Below are 21,934 nucleotides of genomic sequence, written 5' to 3' on the forward strand. Positions count from 1 at the left end.
CAACATCAGCCTCACCACCCGGTTTTCCTTCCCTGCAGAGCCGGAAGCAGGACATTCCCAGAGAGGAGCAGGGCCCGTCGATAAAGAACCTGGACTTCTGGCCAAAACTCATCACTCTCATGGTGTCTGTAATCGACGAGGACCGGACAGCTTACACCCCAGTCGTTAACCAGTATGTACTTCTTTATTATATTATGCATGTTTTTGTTTTTTTTTAAACCAAGAAATCTAATCAAATATACCCTCAAACTACACTCTCAATGCAATCCTATACCAGCCCTTTAAACATTCTCCTATACATTTTTGATCACTATGTTAACATTACCATATGCTTTTAACTAATTTATCAGTCTAACCTCTATTTAAATATTTCAAAGCTGGGAAAAAAACATACCCTGAGTGAACACACAGGAACAGAAGCTGGTCTACGGTTAGTCATATATGCACAAATAAACACACACACACGGTTAAGGTTTACACTTATTTGTGTAGATTTTGTTGTAAAATTCTAAAAGCTGAGGAGGTTCATAATCCCACGAGGCCTTGATATGGCTTGTGTTGATTAAACATCTACATATTCCTTTAATATTTATATTTTTTAAATAATTTAGCTTACTTATGGCCAATGCTGTGTTAATTATTCTTCACACAAGGCTGAATAGATACCTTAAAGTATAATTAATGCTATTATTGATTGAGGATTACGATTTTAAGGATTAATTAATTAGCAAGAGAAGGACGAAGACGAGAACTGGTAAGGGAGAAAGAGTCTGTGCTAAACAGCTCCGGTAAATCTGAAAAAAATATATTTTTTCTGTTTGTGGAAACATGAATGAGCTCAGTGTTGTGCAAGAAGGCAGTGAGGCAGCCAAAGAAGCCAGCAGTGAAAAATGCTTTGTTTGGCGAGCCGTGGTATGGATGGATAAAAGAGAAAAGCACTGTTGCTGAATTATATAACAGATTTGTTGTTTGTAGAAGAAAAAAAAAAAAAAAAAAGAAGGAGAAGCCGCTTGTGGTGATGGTATAGAGAGAGGTGCAAGGTGTTCACCCTCCAGATGACTTGGCTAATAAAAAATAAATAAATTACATGACCCGGGGAAAATGGAGCGTGGGTTGCCTTAAAAGAAATAAGATGAAATATATTTTTTCTCTTTTCGCCTCGCTCATACATATCCTCTTGTATGCCTCCCCCCTTTTTCCTTTCTCCTTCTTCTTGGTGATTTACGATGCTTATTAAGACTCTGTTTATGCCCTGAGCTTTCTCTCCTACACTGTCTAATGATAGATTTGCAATATTCATGCCCAATGCCTCCACATTTCCCTGGTCAAGTTCCAGAGTGACAGCAAATCTGATGCTTTCTCATGATAAAGCCAGGAGTGGACTTGTTGCCTTTAAATAATAAGCGCTGCAGCCAGAGGGGGAGAAAAAAAAACAAAACGTTAATCTGTTGCTCTATGCTAAAGATATTTGCATCTTAGTCTGGCCATGAAAATTTCAAGCTAATAGTCTGATCTGCAGAATTTATTTTATGATTTAAAAACATAAAATTGGATGCTGCAGTTGTTTTTAAAAGTGCAAAGCGTAAGAAGCTTTAGAGATTATTTCCAGAAATACTCGTCATGCAGATAGCATTTTTTTTTCCATCACACGCAAGTAAATTGTAAAGCATCTGCTGATACACACAGCGGCTGCAGGTATTATGTGCGTTTTCACCATGAAGGGTTTTTTTATTGTCTGCCTCGCCTACGGTACATCATGTGGGTGCAGGATGAGGCTGAAGAATAACTGAGGTGGAGAGAAAGATCCTGATAGTGATAGAGAAGAAAGACAGCGCAATTGTTTCAGGGATTCTTTTTTCTTTAGTTGCCACGGGGAGCACAAATCAACCTTCTGGTCTCGGTGTTTGTTCCATAAAAGCCTGTGCTGCAGGTTGGGGATGGAAGAGTTTTTATCTGGATGTGTGCGTCGCCGCTTGGGTTTCTGCTGGAGTTTCCTGACTGAGCACTGTTTCAATAGCACCTGCCGTGTTTGTTTTTGGGAACAGGGTGGCCTCCCTCAAAAGTAAAACATTTCCAGCTAAATTGATCTTTCTCAGGCCACGACCCCGTCATCTATAACCGTCCTCCCGTCACTGTCTGAAGATACGGATAATTAAAGCAGTGACATATCACACTCAAGCTCAGACTGAAAATCTATAGGCATTCAAAACAGCAGATTGCTATCCAAACAGGTTGCCGCCCTCGGTCTCCCCTCCTTTGCGTTGTCATTTTCGTTTTCGGCACTTTTTTCCCATCTTTAAGCCGCGTGCATGCATCTCAATTCCACCCCATTCAACTAGGTTTGGAAATGGCGGGGGATTATTAGATTAGGAGATTCACCAACCATGTCCTCTTGCACATCTGTTAAGTCATTTGTTAGAGATTTCAGGCTGGGCCAAGCCATCAGGCCATCCGCTCGAGCGTGTCATTATGCGGAAATGAGTCTGATTGGAATCCGTTTCAATTCCACCAGGTTTCCACAGGAGCTGAATGCGGGCAGGATCAGCGCCGAGATCATGTGGAACCTCTTTGCCCTGGATATGAAGTATGCAATGGAAGGTCAGTGATGCTGCTGGTCAGCAAATTATCACTCGCTTGGAGGCATGTGTGTGAAGAAGTGAGAGATCAAGATAAATGCTGTAAACTGATTGTTGGTGAAGGATAATCTGCAGTGCATGCTGAGTAGATAACCACTGAATGTGCAGCTCGATGTTAGGTGCTTGCTATTTAACAATTTCTTTCCCCAGTTTGTTGCTTATTCATTGCTCTTTAGCTACACAGGGATAAGTTTTACCGTGTTATACCTCTGTGCACGTGAGCGCTCTTTATTGGCTGGTGTCCCACTCTTATTTATCGGCTGTGTCTGGCCCTGGTCAGCTCTGCTGCCTATCTAGATTATACCTTCCTGCTTTCATTTTATTGATCACTATAAAGAAACTGGAACTTCTTTTAATCAAGATAAACATTTGATCAATGGCACAATCAGAAACAGATGAGGCGCTCAGGTTTTTGTGTCCCCGTATGTCTATGTGCTGTCATGTAAAATAAGGGAAGAAAAACAGTTTATGGGGCATTTATGGGTTAAAGTAGCTTCCAGCGGAGTATTTGAGTAAGATCTGTAGGGGTAGAAGTTAGAGATGCGTGTCCCTGATTTAAACCCATGATGAGTAGGCAGCTGTTTGAAGCACCACTTTCAGTAGGCAGCAGTAGGTTGATAGTGGTGAGTCAGTTTCAAATCTTTTCCCCAAAATGTAATATTTTTATAGATACACAGCAGCTATTTAAAACATGCACCACGGAACACATTATGCACGATTTCTGTGTCCTTGTAATGGCCTAATAGCCACAATGTTAGCTTGTTATATATACAATGCAATTAGGACATAAAGAGGATTTTCTGCACTGTGCAGAATAAAGAAATAAAAAGGGAATTTTGCATATGAGTGGAGATGACGAACTATCTGTAAGCTGGCTTGAACCAAGATAATCAATCAGTTTCCTCCATTATCACTAATTATTCAAAAGTGTAAATCCATTAATTTGTGGCAGCTGTGTAGTACCTAATTCACACAATCCATATGCTGCAAAATGTGATTCCCATGTGTATCTCATGTAAGCTTTGGGAGCTTAGCATAGATTTGTCAAAATGAGAAAGTCTTTTTTCAAAGACAGCAGAGACTCACAGTGATCAAGCAATAAATCTCAGATGCACTCTGTTGGCATGAAGACAGATGTTGCACGTCTGAATGTGGGTTTTTGACTTAAATCCCCACTCCCTCTTTCCTCCAGCCGTCCTCCCAAAAGGCAGCAAATGCCTCCTGGAGGGTTTTTTTTTAAAGGTTGGTGGCATCTAGATGAAACCCCACTGATTATATGGTGGAATATACAGAACAGAGTTGAAGTGACTGGGGTTGTGAAATGATCCCCCTTGATTAAGAGTTGTTGTTGTTGTTGTTGTAGCATTTTTTCACAGTAACTACCCTAAAAAGTAATGGATCTTTTTAAGCCTTCGTACACAGAAGATCATGCATTGTGACATTAGCGTGGTAACATGTATGCTCACGTTTATCGCATTCATCTCGCTTGTCTGAGCAGTTCATGTCATTCAGGTCATTCTTTGTCTGGAAAATAAAGCTTGTTTGTTTTAGTGTTGGGCTAATTTTATGAGTTTTTTTATTTGATTTATATTTACGTGATTTGGATGGAGAAGATCGCAATTTGCAATACAATTTAGAAAGTCAGCCAAATGTTTATTATTAGAGATGAAGGTTCTTGTATCATCTGTGGCCCTGCTTTATTGCTTAGGTGGATGCTGCAGTGTTTTTTTTTCATGCATATTGTGCCTGGTCCCTAAACTTCTGAAATCACATCTGTGCTGAATTTAACATTACACAGAGGTCTTGGTATTTGTTTCTTTGACGATGCCGTAGGAGGTAAAGAGAGAGAGAGTGAGCGGCAAGAAACACTGTGTGATCTTATTGAGGTCAAACATTGGAAATGCTCTTCAGACGGTGCGTAAGAGAAAAGGCACAGGAGCAGCGAGGAGCTTATTGGTGATTTATCCTCATCTACGCAGAATATACCTGCTGCTTTCTCTGTGCTAAGCCATCTTGGGTTGCTATAGCAACCAGGTGCCATGTGAAGACACTGCAAACTGCCGTGTCTTTATACACACACACATGCACACATGCACACACACGTGTATACAGGAAGCATATAGATTCTGTGCATACAGTATGTTTTTGTATAAAATGGTTTAAATGTGATCTGCTTTTTTCAGCAGTGAAAAGCATCCAGAATGTGTGTGCATATAAATATGGCCTTGTATCAGATTTTGTTGAGACAGGTGCAGACTAGTGTGTGTACATACAGATATTTTTATGATAAGCCAGTAAGCAGCTATACAAACAGCCTGAAGGCGTCTGAGATCTGAGCTGAGGTTTGCATTAAATCACTAATTGAAATCTTTTTTTCATCATGTACCATTTTTAACTTTTGTCGTGTTTTTTGCTGTATTTTTTGGCACCTTTACCAACGGTTTTTACTGATAACAAATGGGGTCTCGTTTGCTTCTGTCATACACTAGTGGCATTGTCAGAGTATGTAGTCTCAGACTTCCTTTACCTTCTGGCATGAGCAGGATGTTGCTACTTCCTCCGCCCTAAAGTGATAAAGTGACCTCTATTCTGTGTGTTTTGTGCTGTAACACAAATCAGTAGTTTTCACAGAATCTATTTCATTGGTATAGGGTCGTACTAACCATCACCGAGGATGAAAAATTATAACTGTCACCGCTGTAACCACTAAGTCAATGCTCCACTACAAACTGACGGCACCTACAATGATTTCTTTGTTTGTTTTTTCTTTTTTTCTTTCTTTCCTAAATGGGAAAAGAATGCCATCGCTCTAAAATATTAATCAGGAAAAGTATCTGGACATTACAATGGGCATTTTCCACAAACTTGAACATAGCCTATACAGTACCAGTCAAAAGTCTGGACACGCCTTCTCCATTCAATGGTTTTTATTTATTGTAATTATTTCTTGAATTGCAAATTATTACTGAAGACATAAAAGCTACGAAAGAACACATATGGAATTATGTAATAAACAAAAAGTGTTAAACAAACCAGAACATGTTTGGTATTTTAGATCCTTCAAAGTAGCCCCCTTCTGCTTTGATGACAGCTTTGCCCGTTCTCAGTATTCTCTTAGTCAGCTTCATGAGGTCAAGTCCTGGAATGGTTTTGAATTAACAGGTGTGCCTTGTTGCGTTGTGCAGAGGTAGGGTTAGTACACAGTGGATAGCCCTATTTGACTACTGTTGTAATCCATAGCATGGCAAGAAACACTCAACTCAGTAAAGACAAACGACAGTCCATCATTACCTTACTAAATGGAGGTCAGTCGATCCCAGAAAATTTCAAGAATTTTGAATGTGTAGTCAAGTGCAGTCACTAAAAACATCAATCACTATGATGAAACTGGCTCTCATGTGATGGTGGGATGTTGCTTTGCTGGTGACACTGTTGGTGATTTGCTCAAAATTCAAGGCACACTTAACCAGCATGGCTCCCACAGCATTCTGCAGCGCCACGCCATCCCATCTGGTTTGTGCTAACTGGGACCATCATTTGTTTTTCAACAAAACAATGAGCCCAAACACACCTCCAGGCTACGTAAGGGCTATTTCACCAAAAAGGAAAGTGATGTAGTGTTGTGTCAGATAACCTTGCCTCCACAATCACCCGACCTGAACACAGCTGAGATAGTTTGGGATGAGTTGAACCGCAGAGTTAAGGAAAAGCAGCCAACTAGTGTTCAGCACCTGTGGGAAGGAAAACCATTGCAAGAGACGACCTCATGAAGCTGACTAAGAGAATGTCAAGACTGTGCAGAGCTGTCATCAATGCAAAAGGGGGATACTTTGAGGAATCTATAATATGAAACATGTTCTGTTTTGTTTACAACATAATTCCATATGTGTTCTTTCATAGTTTTGATGTCTTTAGTATTAATCTACAATGTAGAAAATAATTAAAATAAATAAAAAACATTGAATGAGAAGGTGCGTCCAAACTTTTCAGTGGTAATATATATTTTCTCTGTTCATCTTACATGTCAGAAGACATAAAATGCCTGTTATGATGCAGAGAAGTGAGCAAAAAATCTGTGAAATAAGAACAGAACAGAATGGTGTCATCAGCATACTGGTAAACATTGCAATCAAGTAAAGATTAACTTTTTATTAACCTTGTATTTTTTAATAGATAATCAAAAATATATGTATCGGTTTAATTAGTTTAAAGAATACAGATAAAACACGACCCACATGTGTTTTTTTTCAAAACAGTTATTTAAAGACTAAAAGGGGAAAGACTCAGAGAAGTGATTTAAACAAACAAAAAAAAAGCATTATAGGATGATTTCTTTCAGGTAAGTACTAGGCTTCTGCTGAATTGCATCATTTCATAGTGTAGTATAATATCTATTTAGATCACTTTTCTTAACACTTATAGAATAATATCAACATTTGGGTAGATCAATAATAAAAAAAGAGACTTCGGGCAGTTGAAGCTTAATGTTTGTATGTGAACATATCTGAAGCAGGGCAGCTGGGCATGTGACCACCTAGGGTGTTACTCACTGCTGTCACAGCAGGTTTGGGTAGTGTGTGTGTTTATGTGTGTGTGTCTGATTTGCCTGAGGGTGTCCGTGTTACAAAAAGAGACAAGAATCATGGAAGCACTCAGTCACATATACCCTCTTTCTCGCTCCATGAGCCTGAACCCTCTACCCCTGCTTTGCCTCCTCTTGCCTCTTCTTGTCAGTACATCACTGCACGCCCACAGCAACACGTGCCAGGAGGAGGACAAGACCGTCATGTTCCTCAAAGGAGTACTTTGTATGAATTATTGCTCATTTCTTGTTGGTTCTAGTGGCCATTGGAGCTCTAGGTTTGCTTTGGTGGAGACCGGCTAGTCATTAATTGAAGGAGAGTTTGACAGCTCATAAACCATGTAATAGTGTGGTGCAAACATGCACATTGTAAACCATGTAATGTGTTTTACTCTATAGGTTGTAAAACCACATTTAAAATAAACAGATGTTGCAACTTGAAAAGCAGCACCCACCCTTTACTCTTGATCCTGAGTATATTGTGTTTTTATAGCAGAATGTGATGATGATGTGCGTCTATAAAATGTGAGGATGTATGAGCCATTGACATTAATATCTGGCTATCCTGTCCACAGCCTTCATAATACTTTGGTCCTGTGTAACCGATGTGGTGGGTTTTCCTCATCCCACATTTACCACTCATTAAATATTAAGCTGTAAAATAGGGTATCTGTGTTGTGGGAACACATGTATATAGAATGAATTCAGAAAGTATTTCTCTTTATTTTCTCTTAATTCACAATTTGTTATGTGGCGGACTCGTGCTAAAATCATTAAAATATATATTATATATTCAGAGATCAAAATTGATGTCCCAATTCCAGCACAGCGAACGAATAGTCGACTATTCGGCTATTCGGGTCCAGTCCGAGTATTCAGACCCTTTGCTAATTGCTAGTAAATTCATTCGATTAAGCCTGGTTTGGAAAGGGACACACCTGTCTGAATAAGGTCTCCTAACTGGCATGCACAAAACTGCTAAAACCAGCCCATGAGGTCAAAGATCTGCCGGCAGAGCTCAGAGACAGGATTGTGTCATGCACAGATCTGGCAGAGCTAAAGAGCAGTGGCCACTGTAATTCTTAAATGGAAGCAGCATGGAAGCACCAGGACACTTCAGAGAGCTGGCCACCCAACAAACTGAACAACCAGGAGAGATGGGCCTATGGCCTTGCGAAGAGAGGTGACCAATAACTTGATGGTCACTGATCCTGTGTGGACTTGAAAGAAACATCCAGAAGGACAAGCATCATTGCAGTGCTCCACTGACCTGGTCTTTATGGCAAAGTCGTCTCCTCAGTAAAAGACAGGAAATCCTACTTGCAAAAAGGCACTACCAAGACTTCTAAAAGGAAAAGAGCCACTGATCTGTTAAAACCAGCATTGAACTGTCAGGTCTACACATTGTGTCTGGAGAAAACCAGGCATCACTCATCACAAACATGGTGGTGGCGTCATCATATTATGGGTTGTGTTTTTCAACAGCAGGGGCAGGGGTCAGGGTTAGGAGAATTCTGAATGTGGCAAAATACAGATATATTCTAAATGAAAACCTGCTCCAGAGTGCTCAGGCTGGGCTGCAGGGTTCACCTGTCAACAGGACAATGACCCTAAGCATAGAGCCAAAGCAAAACTGGAGTGACTTGGGGACAACTCCGTAAAAGTCCCTGAGTGACCCAATCAGAGCCCTGAGTTTGACTCAATCGAACATTTCTGGAGAGACGAAAATGGCTGTGCACCAACGGTCGCCAACCAACCTGACAGAGCTTGAGAGGATCTGCTGATAAGAATGACAGAAAAGCCCCAAATCCAGCAGAGGGCAGATTGATTACTCAAATAATGGTTCACTGCTTTCTACCAAGATCAGTCACAAAACAATCACTCAGCAGCACATTTCATGGGTAGAAAATGTTAGTGGAACACTAAGCAATTGATTGGGCTCAACTCTGATCACAGAGAAGGTAAAGGGAACTTAGCTGGGTTACTTTTGATTAAATGTCTGTGTAAGAACAGTGGTCGGGAAGTGTCTTAAATTTTGCTAGTGCCACATTTCATGTCTTCCACACCATAGTGCCATGCACCTATAGTGACTTTTTTACCAGCTGTTAAAGTAAAACAGTAGAAAAAGCTGCAGAAAAGTGCACAAATTGGTACTGTGTGTATGTGTATATGTGTGTGTGCATTCCTTCAGTCTTCTTGTATGTACTGTGTGTAGTGACGAGGCAGTAGAGGATACACTGAGCCTGTCCAGGTTGCTGCTTGTCTTTCTCATTCAGACAAATGGAAGTAACTCAGAGCGACCGGTTTACATAAGAAGGCACATGAAACTGGCAGGGCAGCTGACAGAGACACTCTGAAGGAGGCGGGCCAGAATGTCCTGCTTTGTTGCTCTGTGTTTGTGTGTGTGTGTGTGCGTGCAGGCCTGTTTGTCTGCGCGTTTGTTCGCTGTGCAAGTAAGTATGAAGGAATGAATGAGAATAAAAGAGGAATTTGTGTGTGTGTGTGTGTGTCAGTGCGCACACATGTGGCCGCGCATTACTTAATGAAGTCTTTGATGCATTCTCTGCTTCCTGCTCGGAGGCCTTTGGTGCCAGTGCTGGTGCAGAAATGGATGCTGCTAATTTTAGCATCTCAGTGAGAATCTCTGAATGTGTGAGAGGAGAGGAAAAGAGCGTCTGAGAGAGGTAGGAGGGGAGACCGAAAGTGAGAGAGGATAAAAAAAGAGACAGAAAAGAAAACAGACGACGTGAATGACTGGGACTGTGGCTGAACTCAGTGGCTCATTAACTTATTCACTAATACCTACATAATAAACACCCAGACGTATACTCTGCAGATGGAAATAGAGTTTCGAGACTCTTCGTAGTCGTCATCATTATTTTCCATGGAGTTAATTTATACATTTTTTTAGAAATACAGTTTAAACCTTCATATTTCAACTCAAATTTACATCAGCTATCAGGCGATGTCGAGCCAGCTCGCCAAAGCTCAACTTAAAATAACCAGTAGGTATCGCCAGTTGATGAAAGCGGGACGTTTCCTCTGTGTATTGGCAGGGTGCTTCAAAAAGAAGACGATAAGTAGAGCGGTTTCTAGACTTCAGATTCCTTCTGTGATTAAGTTTTACAGTACATGCTGTATATCCACTGTATAGCTGTTTAATGGCGGTGGCCTCTGGAGCATGTCATTAAAGATCCGGTGCTTCAGCAGCCCATTAACTCATCTTCAGCCTGTTGGAACAGCTTTCCTCCATAGAATATTTTAATTGAATTTCAATTAATGCACCTCAGCAGTGGGAGTTTTGTTACCTTAGAAAGATGTTGTTTATGGGGCCGGGGTGTGGCTACAGTCTGTGTGTTGCAGTGTGACTTTATTAAGCCATTCATTTCAGTGTTCAGTATAGAGCTGCACATTCAATTCTGATCACTTTATAACTCAGCTAACAGCTTATATCTTTTTATATTGATAGATTTTTTTTTTTTTTAAAGTGCTGCGGTCTTGTTTTTGCCTTGTGGGCAATATAGTGATTTCATACATGGAGATCTCATAAATGCTTAATAAATTCTTTCCATTAAATGTAATGCACTCTGTCAGTCCACTTAAAAAATAATGTTATATATGTCCTCTTCAAAGAGTCCTTCTAATATTGTCTTGTATAATATGTTAATGTGTTTGTTTTAACAAGGTAGATTAAAAATCTGTACTGATTACAGGCAGATCACAAAAGTACAGTTTCCAGTGTTGATTCATTATACTGATCCAGATTGGACCCTTAACATTAGTGAGTCACAGGTCTGGTTGCGTCCCAATTCATTATATTTCTGCTCGAGTCACATCAATGGAAGTTAGTGTCTCTGCGGGCTCTGATGTTTTAGCAGAGCTGTGTCAGTAGGGCCCTGCGATACAGCTTAGAAGACCCTGTGACAGAACTGGGTCAGAAGCCAAGATGAAGGAATTATGTCAGAGAGAAAACTATACTGGCCTTGGCTGCCATTCTTGTCCCCGAGTCTTTTGTCTTGAGCAAATCTGTCTAACCTTGCACTCCTATAGATATATTCACTGAATGGTAATTGTAGGATGGAAAAGCTGTGGTTAGCTGCGACAGTTCATCATAATATCCGTGGCGTTTAAATCAATGAGGCAGAGAGTGAGTGAGTCTCCTGTGAGTTTGTCTGTCCCTGTGGGCTGCGTCAGACAAGATGACATCCTCACCAGGGACCTTGAGCCTACTCCTCCCTCAGGACAGCCCACACTGCTTACCACCAGCAGGGCACAAAGACACACACACATGCATCAGCGTATGAATGTGTATGTTTTGGAAACGTAATTACGATATTAGTTCGGACCTTGAGAACAATCTCAAGCACATTCGGTGCTTTTGTTCATACACGTGTGGCGCCTTACGAGTGCCGGTGAAAGTAGAATATGAACAGAACGGGTGTGGTGATTCATCATTATCTTCTCCGTCAGTCACATTATCTGTTATAACGCTGTGCCAATCACAATGAAATGTAATGATAATGTCTCACTAAATGAAGACTTCAGGGATCAGGGAGAGTACAGGGTGTGAATATGCCTGTGGACCAGCTCCTTACCAATGCAGAGTTGCTGAAGGGGTCATGAGAGTTTGACCAGTCAGTCCACATATACTTTGTGGAGTTGGAAAAGGCCTACAAACATGTCCGCTGCTGAACCTTTGGGGGATCCTGTGGGAGTACAGAGTAATGACACTGGTGTGACAGACCATCTGATCTTGTGCAAGCAACAAGTAAGAGGTGGTTTTGTATCTTCAGCACAAAGTCAAACACATTTCCAATGAGCGTTGGACTCTGCCAAGGTTGCTCCTTGTCTCCAATCCTGTTTCGGATATTCCTGTCCATGGATCTCAGGGTGCAGTCAGGTTGAGGAGGGTCTCTGGTTTGCATACCTCAGAATTTCATTTTCCGTTTTCGAGATCGTTCTGTTGGCTTCATCGGGCCGTGACCCTTCAGCACACACTGGGCGGTTTGCAGCCAAGTGAGCAGTGGCTGTGATCAGAGTCAGAAGTCTGAGACCATGGTTCTCTGCTGGAAACTGGTGGATTGCTCTCTCAGGGTTGCAGGCGATTTGCTGCCCCAAGCAAAGAAAATTAGGCATTTCAGGATCTTGCTCATAAGTTATTGGAAAATGGAGTGCGAGGTGGACAGATGGTTTGGTGCAGCGTCAGCAGTAATGTGGGTGTTGTGCTGGACCATCGTGGTGAAGATGAAGCTTTAATGTCTGAAGGGAGCTCGGAGTCGAGTCACTGCTCCTTTGTATCGAAAGGAGCCAGCTGAGGTGGTTCAGGCACCTGATGAGGATGCCTCCAGGGCACCTTTTTTGGAGGTTGTTTCCAAGCATTTGTAACAGAAGAAGACCCTTGGGCAGATCAAGAACTTGCTGGAGGCGTAGGGTATCTCATCTGGCCTGGGAGTGCCTTGGGTTCCCCCTGGAGGCACTGAGAATCATTGCTGGGACATCTGTGATGCCCCGCTTACCCTGCTGCCACTGTGACCTGACCCCGGGTAATCGACAGAAAATATATGGATGAATGGAGGGTTTAAAAGTGTAGATTCAAATCTACATGAGCCATCACATTATATATGCAGCAGTTGCACATGTTTGAAAAGAGGCGGTGCTGTACACATCTGCTTTGTGAGTGAGAATGCGGAACAGGGACAATTGGAAAGAGTGGTGAGAATGTTTAGTGATGCAGAAGGAAAAGGAATTTCTCATGAAAGTGTGTGAACTGTGTTTGTCCAGTGCACCCGGCATGTTACTGCCACCTGCGTCTGTGGATTGTAATGTGTAAGACCATGAAATCACAGAGTTCTATCCGGCCAGTTTGACTCGCATAAAAAAGTGTGGTTACTTTATGTCAATCTGGTAATGGTTTCCTGCTTCCCATCATTAAAATGGAACACATACCGTATCAGGCTTGGTAGCCCAATCAATTGAATTAAAGGCAAAGGCTTCTTACAGGCAGCGGGGGATGACAAGATGCTGCTAATAACAACTAATTAATACCCAGAACCTTACAGATTTTGCTTTACTCACATTTTTCTAGAATCATAATAAACCATCCAAATATGTGTTTTAGGTGAAGATCGTGTAATCGAGGTGTGAAGGCAAAAATAGACATGGTCTATTCCCGTTGGACAGTCAAAGATTTTCCAGTTCTCACAAGAGCGGAAACACTTCACCTTGGATTACCTTATTTGCATGCAGCTTCTGTATTGTTTTGCCTCTCTTCAAACCATTTTCATCATTCACAGAGTGCACAGCACAAAAATGCCGTACAAATAGATAAAGCATATTTCAAGGTCAGTAGTGGTGCTGCTTGCTCCAGCCTTTGTGATGCTACAAGAATAGCACACACTAAAACATGCACATGCATGCGCATACATGCTACGTTAAATCCTTTTTATTTTTAATGTGTCAGTTCATGTGGCACCACGAGGAGGACTCTAGAGGCCGGATTTGCATAAAAAAGCATAACAGCATAAATAAATATAAATTGACTTACCTCCAAAGTGACAGATTGCTCATTTTGAAATCATCGGACACCTCAGCCTATAAAATAATTAGTCACTGAAGCGAAATTCATCAATGAATGATAAATGAATTTTTATTGAAGTGTAGCTGCTCTTATGTTTGGATTTCTGAGGAGGCCTTGACTTTGTTTTACAACACGAGATATGTGTCTCCCACAACATTTTATATGGAATTCTTAGATATAAAAAATTTAAAAGCATTTTCAGATGACTCATTGTGAAGTCAGGCAGCTTCTGTATGTTTTATTGCAGTATTTTTAAAACACTGTTCCCTGCGGCCTCATTTCCCATAGATTCTCTCCTCTATTCAAAAAAGGTACAGTATATTGAACCCAGTGAATAGAAATGATATCCTTTTCCTTTCAGTCACAGTGTGCAAAGAAGCACACTCTGTCCCTCTGTGCTTCTGCTTTCTAGAAAGAAAATATAATCTGTACGACTCCTAAACTGAAGAGTTTAGTGAGACAAAAGCTTTTTGAAACTCATCACTGATGTTTCTATCTTCATACCAAACGCTGTGACGGTTTGAAGAAAATAGAACATCTTCTGGGAACATCAAGAATTTCATTCAGCAAATAAAGTAAAAGTTGATATTACAGAAATGTGTTTCTTAGAATTTAATTGTGCTTAAGAGCCAGAACAATAGTAAAGCTGCTCTAAGACGATGCTGTGTACTCCTCATGCTGTTGTGGGAAATTAGTATTTTAGAAGGTATCATGTTATGAGTGGTGACCCGGACATGTACTCTAGTGCCACCATCAGGCCAACATTTCCACTTGCAGGCAAGAAAATATAAACATTTAGTAGACAGAACTTTAATTAGCTTACATGAAATATTCATGATTTCCAGAGGACGAACATTTCCATTTTTCATGAGCTTTCCTCTAAAGCCACTGTCTCAAAAACTTTATACTTTTAGCCTGAAGATCTAAGAATAGCAAATTGTCATTACAGTAGTTTGTTGTTATTGTAACAAACATTAATAAAGAACAACAGGTGTACAACAAGGACACAGCCCGTATAATGAGGCTTAAGACAGCTCAGATTTCCTTCATGCTATGTCCAAGTGTTATTACAATAAACGAATAGTCCTTCACAAACTCATATCCAGTGTGATCTCTGTGGGGAAAAATGGCTGCTAATTCCTTGCTCACCTCAGATTGCTCAGATTTTCCAAACTTGGGCTCCCTTTGTGCATATCTTATTGTCGCGGTAGTGTATAATAAAGAGGCTGGCTGGCAGCACCGAACAAAACACCTGCTGACCTCTACTTTTCTGTCTCCCAGCTGACCTCCATCTGCTTCCTTTAGGTGATGACTGTAGGTGACTGTGAGTGTGTGACAGCCAGGGTGTGTGCAGTCAGAGCTCAGGGCAGAAAGGTTGACAAACTGTGATGGTGCGTGTGTGTGTGTGTGTGTGTGTGTGTGTGTGTGTATCCGTCTTGTATGTGTGTAAGCTGCCTTGCAGTGCCAGCTCAGTTATTAAAGTGGCACTGCCACAGTGGATCCCTCTCTTCAGATATTACACATCCTCTGCAGCAGAATTACTGCAGGTCTTCTCTCGTAAAACAATCCTGACTCAATATTCACAATGTCTCAACCACCTGCTCCTCCCATGACACAGGCGGGGTAGGTGAATTCAGGTGAAACCTTAAGTCTTTTGGCAATTTCAGCCATCAAAACCACTTTGGTCATGAAGATGAGGTGCGGATGAAAGCGGTGACATTTTCCGGTGTTGGGTTCTCTCAAAGAAAATAAGGTACTGTGCATGAGATGATTGTGGATTTTCCTATCAGCAATCTGCAGAATGCTGCTTAAAGCAGTCTCCGAACTGTGGCAACCTGGGATTTTTGAAAAGGCGTTAAGGTCTGTATGTGCAAGTTCAACCAATTCTAACGAAGAATGTAAATAACTGACTTGCACAGGAGTGCTGCTGTACACAATGAAGTACTTCCTATATCATATGACATTTAAAGAGATTCTGTATGTGCTGTTTTGGTTATGCATTCTCTACAGAGCACTTTGTATCCAAATTGACATTCCTCCTTCTCAGCTGAATTGCTCTCAAAGTATTCATTGCAGCGAGGTGTCGAGCATGTGAAATGAAACGGCACGGCTTGACTTTTCCGATGATGCCAGATGCTTGTCTGTGAAACAAAGTGTTGGCAAGAAAAACTATTTAGAATTTATATCAAATATGAATATTTACAATCAGAATGCAGCTCTCCGCACCCATTACACTTGTTTGAATCGCTCATGGACTCGTTATTGCACAGATCTGAAACGCTTGCCTGCTTCTATCTTGACGATGTGCCTCTGTGAGTAGACGACAGCATGTGCACACTTCAGTGAATAAAATAATGCCATTTATTTCCGTTAGGCACTGAAAACTTTTTTTTTGTTTTTTTTCACATTTCCAAGTCTCCCCTATCTTTCCCACCCATTTATGAAAGTATCTTTTCCAGCATTTTATGGTGAGATGTATGTAAAAACATAACAAATTCATAGTAGTGTTTATCTTTCCTTGATGTAAAAGCTAATAAAATAAATAAATAAATCTACAAGTATGAATATATCAAATGATGGAAAGTCTCGACAAGATTCAGCAGGTGTGACTGACCCCCGAAAACAAGAGCTTAAAAGCAAAGGTAGTGAAGTGACCCTGAAAACAGCAAAGGGTTAATCAAGAGTCTACTTCTTGCAATCTGTTACTTACAGGATGTGTTAAAACATGGTGGCTGTGGCATCTCTCCACTTTTACTTATATTTATCTTCACACTTCTGCCGAAACAGCAGAAACATTTACTCAGAGACCATCACTGTCAAACCTTTCAATTAAACGTGTGAAACAATTGTGTTTCACCCTGTTACAGTCCCTCAAATGAGTCATTCTTCAGTTTAAGATGATGACGTTCACACACACCTACTGTAACACATCCTGTACATTCATCCTGCATGTGACCACCTCCGCATATTTTTTAACCAAGTTTTTAGTCCGACCTTCCTTTTGAAGTGAGTTTGAAAAGAACTTGTTGTCAACTGATTGATTTAAATGGAGCATCACTTTCCTCTTCATTCCAGCGAGTAAAATACTGTGCCGTGTGTTTGAGTGAATTATCATACAGGTACATATGTTAATTACACATATGGAAATATTTTTCTTCTCGGAGCTTAGAGGGAAGTGTAGGGTGGCGAGCGTTGCTTCATTCATCAGCGTAAACACTCTAGGTTCTTATCAGGATTAAAGAATGACAGCCGGGGTGCATTGCATTGGATTTAAACATGTCTTTGATGTCGTATGGATGTACGTGTCTTGTTTCTGCATTTGAAAATGTGTGCCTTCATCTCTGCTGTACCATTTGAAAGGAGTTTGAAAAAATCTATCACATTCATTTAGATTCCCTGCCTCCCCAGTTCTATATAGACGTAGTGCAGCAGGCCAAGATATAGACATGTTTTGTCTTCTGTTAGTTGATATGGATTGTGGGTTACGCTTGGCATCGCAGTGTTCCAAATGTGTATCAAATAACCATCTATGATCAAATGTTGAATCCCCACTCCCCCCCCCATTTAATTTGTGGAAACCTGCAGCGCCTGCTAAACCAAAAGAATAGATGTCTGCATTCTGCCATAGAGAAAAGAATTGCATGGCTATTTGCATATTGAACAAGAAGCACACACACAAAAAAAGAGAAAGAAAAGGTTGGAAGCAAAACAGTGAAACAAGACCAGACACAGGGAGCAGCTAGAAGAGGAGCAAAGCTTAGAAAAAGGCAGAGGGAGAGAAACATGGTGACTGACTTCAGGTAAGGAATGAGTTTGGGAGTTTTGTCGTCCAGTGCAGTGCAGTTGAAAATGTTCATACAGCACTGGAATGTTAACAAAATGTGGATTGAAAATGCTGAATGTGATATAAGAACTCAGTGTTTCCATAAGTGCAACCTCTGCAGTTTAGGTTTTATTAAGTTTATGCAGTTTTGGTTAACTTTAGAAGGAGGCAGTGGTCACGGTTCAGTAAACTCCGTGTTTACTGTTGGTGGGAGATGGGATGTACCGTCGAAGGCAGACAGGGTGGCTTCCCAAACACCCACTCCCTTCCACCTTTTGCTCCTGACAGATAACGGCCATTATTTTCAAGGCAACAAGAGGTCGCTTGAGAGGAAAAAAGCAGTTGCTTGCTTCACAGCTTTGGTCCTGAAATATTTCACCAGCTATTAAATAGTTTGAAAAAAATGTCTTATATGTGACCCATCTGCACGAAATCAGTCGCATTGTGCCTTGGGCTATATCCGAGATACAGCCCGGATTACGTTAACACATGGTAAAGTATTGATTTTGGGTTTATTACTTGGATCGGTCCATTTAGTTGTTTTCAACATGTAGGTAACATATAATATTAACACTGTCAAATACCATGAGTGCTAACACCAGAAAGAAGCTGCGGAAATCACTTGTGCGCAGGTGCCATGTGCAATGTGTCACTGCCAGCCAATCCTGTCCCGTGATTTGCGTCATGTGGTAACAACACGCCGCTTTTGTTTACACACAATAGCCCGAGGCGCAATGCGACGGATTTCGTGCAGATGGGTCACATATGTACTATGCATTTAGTGCTAATGAATAAGGGCTAATGTGCTAAAGCTGTAACATGACTGACATGGTGGACATTGCAGATTCTAAACATCAGTCATTCAGGGTTGTCATAGTGAGTTGTGTTTAGTTTGTTGGTGATGTTACAGTGACCATAAAAAGTATTCACCTCCCTTTACATTTTATTGATTTCAACACTGAGTCATGATCAATCAATTGGGCTTCTTAAATAAATAAATAAAAGAAAGATTTTACCCAAAAAAAGACTCTTTCATGTCAAAGTGAAACAGATTTCTGTACAATAATGTCAGTTTAAAAAAAAAACAAAAAAACAGATAGGGTTTTCATCTCTAATTAGTTTTCATGTCAACATCCAGGTTCAAAGTCAAATCTCTGATACGTCCAAGTTGGAATGTTACATAAGTCCTCTGTTACAGTCAATACACTGAAAGTTATTAGATCCAGTGCTATTTGGAAGAAGCACATTTTTTCTAGAGTGTGTTACATTTAAAAGTGTCCCCAGTATTTTGCCCCTCCTTATTGATGTTAATGGGGTGGACAAAATATTACTAACACCTAAATGTATTGCAACCCAATCGAACACCCACTATGACCTCAATAATAAACATGAAGTAGAAACCTTTCCACTTTTCTAATGTCAACAATTTATGGCAGAGCTGATGTACTGGCTTTCAGTTTGTAGCTATCAAAGCTGTGAGTGTCGTGTTTTAGTGGTAGTTTGCTAGCGATCGTGACAGTTTTTTGAAGAAATGTGACTTTCCGTTCATTTTGCTCGTGGATATTGATTAAGACAGCTGTAATAATGAGTGACAAGCAGCAGCCCAGAAGAATGGCAGCTGCCGTCTTCCCACTCACACCCATGGGAATCTCTTCCAATATTTCATTCCCTCCCACATGACATGAACGCACAGCGCCGCCTCACAGAGCGGCTTGCGTGGTTGTAGACCTTTACGGATCGTTTTTTCTCTTCTCCTGCGTGATGGGCTGCTCTCGTTTGTGTGCGATGTCAACCTTCCGGGTGGTCTTTGATCGATATCTCGTCTTATCTGTGATGAAACACTGTATTTCATTTGCACAAAACTACAAATTCTCCATTGATCCTCTGTGCTGTTGTCGTATTTCCCTCTACCACACACCTGACTTTTTTCAGAGTTTGTCTTCTTCTAAGTGCCATCACATCGTCTGCAACCCAACGTTGGATTCCTGCGTCGGCTTTTCTCTCCCGTCTGATATCTCTCCCACTGTTTCTTCTTCACTGGTTTTCTTTACTTTCTCTTCTCTCTCCTCTCTCTCTCCTGCACCATCACATCCATCTCTTCTCCAGGGGATCCCGTGGAAATGATTAATTGTTCTGAAATGTCTACAGTGAGCTGGACTAAATGACTCAGCAGACTTGTCAGCTGACATGAAAGTCTAATCCATTTTAGCTTTAGTTTGTCTGCAGTCATTCAAGGGCTTTGATTTTTTTTTTCCTTTGGTGAGAGCTGGACCCATTCAGAGGCTCGCTTTTATTTTCTCATTCTTTGATAGCTCAAGGCTGGACATAATTGAGCCTGTTGAGATGTCAGATTGAACCCGACCACTGCCACTTTATGTTTATGAGCTTTTTTTTTGCTTATTTATACAAGTATGTGTTCATATCTGCCTGTTCTTGTTCCTGTAATTTTTTTGTGAGAATCTGTTGAAAATTGAAGAAGCAGATTGACTCAGTCACTTACGACTCATTTAGCATCCTGTCTGGTCAGTCCGGAGGTGTGGGACTTCTACGGATTACAACTTAATTTTCTCTGTAACTATGACTCCAGCGTGCACTGTACATACTGACATGTGTGCTTCTCATCTTTTAATCTGCGTTACAGAGCATGACAAGCACCGCCTATGCAAAAGCACTGAATACATGAATCTTCACTTCAAAGTCAAGTGGTTCCATAATGAGTACGTCCGTGACCTGCCGGCCTTCAAGGGTGTTCCGCCTGAATATTCCCTGTGAGTGTCCTCTCATTTCCATACACATTTACAGAGACACACTTATCGTACTGTATGAACAAAATTATGCAGATGTACTGTTAATGAGAAGCTTGCCAAGATGAAGAAAGACTCACTCAGCCGAGGGTTTAGCAGGTATTGCATATAATGTTCTGTGTTTGTTAGAGCTGTTTTAGCAAAGTGTTGATCTAACCGCATGATCACTCTGCAGTCTGTGATAGTTTTATCCTTCCCATTTGTATCAACGAGGACAGGCTAAATAACAGAAACGCCTCTCAGCGTCAATACAGATTGACTGCAAGACAGCTGCATTAAGTTCACCTAAAGAGGCAAGTGAGCGTCTATATATCAGAGGACAGACAGCTGTGGCAAACTGAGAAGTGTGGGAGGGATTCCAAAGCACGACGAGACGCGAGCAGACTGCAGGTAGCAGCCAAGTTAACCTCTTAACTTCTGCCCCTTTTTGTGGAATTTTCAGCTATTTGGAAAACCCAAATGAAAAAGCTTTTAACCGTCCACTGTCGCCAAGTGGCCGCTCAAAGGGAATCACTGGGTTTCTCTCTATTATAGAACATTGAAAGGTCCTGATCTCAGCGTGTGGAGGGCCATGAGGGGACTTGTGTTGAGTTGGTGTTTTATGGACAGAACTGAATTGCACTGAATTGAAAACCAGAAGAACTGGAAGGTCAAAATGCATGAATGAGACTTCATTTGAAAGGCAGCATCTTCCTGAAAATGAGCTTGTTTAGCACGTTGCTGAAGCTCGTTTAATGGATAACCTGGTGGCTGCTTTACCCTTTGAGCACCAATACCCATGACACACAAAAAACCCACCAAAATTACAGCTTTTATCAGAAATAGAAATCTTAAAAACAGAAGGAATCTGTGGATTTTCAACTTTCAAACAGTGCTTACATTAATCATGTGTTTATTCCACTTTGAAAAATGACCTAAGCTTAAGATTGTAAAATTGAATAAAAATAATTGTACACATCTTATTTTAAAATTCAGCAAAAAAATAAATTAAATAAATAAAAAAGCTCTAACCGGAGTCTGTAAAAAAAACAAAAAAGTCCCCGCTCTGCATGACTGTGAAGCCATTAGTGACTCAGCTCTGACTAACAGTCATGTCACAAAGATTTCAAGGACTTTTCAGCTGAACTGAGCTGAACTGTAAGGTAAACACAGAGCTGAGAATATGGAAACTAATCATAGACATAACTAGTAAAATATCTATTGTATGAACCATCGCCAATTTTTTTCCGCCAATATTTAGAAAAATGTTACACATGTTAATTCAAAAATTTTGTAAAGTAGATATTCAAAGAAATGAAACTACGATTTACTGAATTTTAAATGTATGGAGGAGTTTTCTTAACTTCTAGCTATTGTTGTGCTATTTCCAGACATTATATTGCAGTGAAAAATGCACACATGGAGTAAAAATGTGACAAGCGAACTACAGGAGAGGAAAGGGAGGATAAGAGTAGAATGGGAAACAACCATAGTGCAGAGAAGACAACAGAAGAAACATCAAATGCCATGTTG

At 40.8% G+C, this 21,934-nt stretch overlaps 1 protein-coding gene across 1 annotated transcript in view; it reads left to right on the plus strand.

Moving 5' to 3' along the window:
* The window catches only part of unc13c (unc-13 homolog C (C. elegans)), a 106,552-nt gene that overhangs the window by 57,723 nt on the left and 26,895 nt on the right, over positions 1–21,934 (plus strand). Inside the window, exons 16-18 of the mRNA XM_008295128.1 lie at positions 39–172; positions 2,513–2,598; positions 20,260–20,386. Of these exons, the coding sequence (XP_008293350.1) occupies positions 39–172; positions 2,513–2,598; positions 20,260–20,386 (347 nt within the window). The remainder of the gene's footprint in view (positions 1–38; positions 173–2,512; positions 2,599–20,259; positions 20,387–21,934) is intronic.

The sequence above is a fragment of the Stegastes partitus genome, unplaced genomic scaffold (genome assembly GCF_000690725.1).
Source record: "Stegastes partitus isolate 25-593 unplaced genomic scaffold, Stegastes_partitus-1.0.2 Scaffold1021, whole genome shotgun sequence".
Classification (NCBI taxonomy): domain Eukaryota; kingdom Metazoa; phylum Chordata; class Actinopteri; family Pomacentridae; genus Stegastes; species Stegastes partitus.